Genomic DNA, 2,562 nt, shown 5'->3' on the forward strand with positions numbered 1-2,562 from the left:
TTTGAAACCATTTAAAACTTCTATAAGCAACTTTCAGTTTTGTACATAAATCTCTGAAATATTTCTCACTAATGAAGACAAAATTTCCGAAATCCGTCCGTCATGTAAATGTCTTTTATTTTTTGCTTGTTTCGGTCATTCGATTGCGACCATGCTGGGGTACCGCCTCCAAGAGTTTTAGTTGAACGAATCGTCGATCCCAGTTCTTATTTTTTGAAGTCTGGTTCTCATTCTATCGGCTCTTTTTGCCGAACCACTAAGTTACGAGGACATAAATAAACAAACATCGGTTGTCAAGCGGTTGTGGGGAACACACACACGCATGCATAACACACACACACATAACACAGAAGTATATGACGAGCTTCTTTCACTTTCCATCTCCCAAATCCACTGTCAAGGCTTTGGTCAGCCCAGCGCTATAGGAGAAGACACTTGCCCAAGTTACGCAGTGGGACTGGACGTGAATCCATGTGAATGGAAAACAAAATTCTTAGTACACAGTCATGTCAACGCAAATAGGAAAAACAACAAATAAGGCAAAAATACAAACTAAATTATGAAATTAAACGAACTGACAAATGAAATTATGAAAAATAGATAAAGAAAAAGAAATATGTTGCTAGAATAGAAAGCTGTTCTCCTTTGCTGAAAATACAAAACTGACAATGAAAATGAATTTACATTAAGCAGAAAGTTCGAATTAAAAAACAAAAAAAGAAAGGACTCACATTTTACATTGCAATCGTTATGGGTATTTGTGTCTCGAAGATGGCAGTCTCAAGAATTCAACTGACCGGCATGAGTGAGCCACAGGCTCTGTATTGGTCTCACACGTAGAGTTGAAATATTTTTCTGTATTTCATGTATCGTCACACACACACACACACACGCGCGCGCACAAGGAGATTATGTCCTTATTAACTACCAAGCCTAAACAAAGTGAAGGAAAAACAGCAAAAACAGCAAAAAAAAAAAAAAAAGTAAGAGCTGTGAAAAGAATTATCTCCGCAGCTTCAATGCTGAACTATTTATTCATGTCAACCATTGGAAAGTGCAATCCTGAATAAATACTGGAAAGATGAACAACATCGATGAAGAACCCTTAAGGATAACTCTAACAACTATGTAATTCTATCATTTGTTATAAGGAAACAGTCGAGAAAGTGCTGAGCTGGAATAGTTTGGGAAGATTCAAACGTTATAGTGTCATATTCTTTTCCTCTCAATCTATGTCTTGTACCAGAGTGGAGGCGCAATAGCCCAGTGGTTAGGGCAGCGGACTCGCGGTCATAGGATCGCGGTTTCGATTCCCAGGGCGTTGTGAGTGTTTATTGAGCGAAAACTCCTAAAGTTCCACAAGGCTTCGGCAGGGGATGGTGGCGAACCCTGCTGCACTCTTTCACCACAACTTTCTCTCACTCTTTCTTCCTGTTTCTGTTGTGCCTGTAATTCAAAGGGTCAGCCTTGTCACACTGTGTCACGCTGAATATCCCCGAGAACTACGTTAAGGGTACATGTGTCTGTGGGGTGCTTAGCCACTTGCACGTTAATTTTACGAGCAGGCTGTTCCGTTGATCGGATCAACTGGACGTAAGCGACGGAGTGCCACCAACAACATGTCTTGTACCAAGTTAAAAACAAAAAAAAAAAAACAACATCACAAACTGTCATTGATTATTGTGAGCGATTTACACTGTAAGTACTTTGTGGATGAAGTCTGCATTAGCAGGCGCATGCGTGGCTCGCTTTGCAACTGCGTGGTTAAAAAGCTCGCTTTGTAACTGCGTTGTCTCGGGGTCCCATTGCGCATACGGGGTCCCATTGCGCATACGGAGTCCCATATGGTAGATCGAAATTGTGCGACTATCTATCTATCTATCTGTGAGTGTCTGGTGTGTTTGTCCCTCTACGGTTTAATAACCGGTGTTGATTTGTTTACGTTTCAGTATCATAGCGAACCGGCAAAAGAGACCGGTAGAATAAGTATCAGATTAAAAAGTAGTACAGGTGTCGATTTTTTCGACCTATCCCTTCAAGGTGTTGCCCCAGCACGGCTGCAATGACTGAAACGTGTAAAAGATACGACAAAAGATTAGTAGCTGCTAATAAACTTGATCTTTCATAAATGATGAATTATAACTCTTCAGTTAATAAGGTACAAAAGTTGGGTATACTTACATCCATGTTAGCAGTCATTGATAGGAAATGCGGGATTTCAAAATGGAGGTTTTTGCCTTGGCTTTGATGTTAGACGAATGTAATAGGGCGGTGATAACTTGTATTTTTGTTGTCACTGGGATTAAAAAATGGTTTCAATTAAAACAAGGAAATAGTTCATTGCAAAAGTGAAAGTATGTGTTTGTGTGTGCATACACACACACACACACACACACACACACACACACACACACACACACATATATACACACACACATGCATGCATATATATATGTTCTTGTATGTACATGTGTGTAAGTATATATGTACATGTATGTACACGTGTGTGTGTATCTATCTATCTATCTGTCTGTCTGTCTGTGTCTTTGTATATATATATAT

The 2,562-nt window shown here is 39.6% G+C and overlaps 1 protein-coding gene across 2 annotated transcripts in view; it reads right to left on the reverse strand.

The window, feature by feature from the left end:
* Positions 1–2,562, reverse strand: part of LOC106871002 (uncharacterized) — a 51,340-nt gene that overhangs the window by 29,441 nt on the left and 19,337 nt on the right. The window contains exon 2 of one of the 2 annotated variants that reach the window (XM_014917265.2): positions 2,182–2,296. The exons of the other annotated variant lie outside the window; for it this stretch is intronic. Coding sequence (XP_014772751.1) covers positions 2,182–2,199 — 18 coding nt within the window. The 5' untranslated portion in view covers positions 2,200–2,296. The remainder of the gene's footprint in view (positions 1–2,181; positions 2,297–2,562) is intronic. 2 annotated transcript variants of the gene reach the window in all.

This window comes from Octopus bimaculoides, chromosome 2, assembly GCF_001194135.2.
Source record: "Octopus bimaculoides isolate UCB-OBI-ISO-001 chromosome 2, ASM119413v2, whole genome shotgun sequence".
In the NCBI taxonomy this organism is placed as follows: domain Eukaryota; kingdom Metazoa; phylum Mollusca; class Cephalopoda; order Octopoda; family Octopodidae; genus Octopus; species Octopus bimaculoides.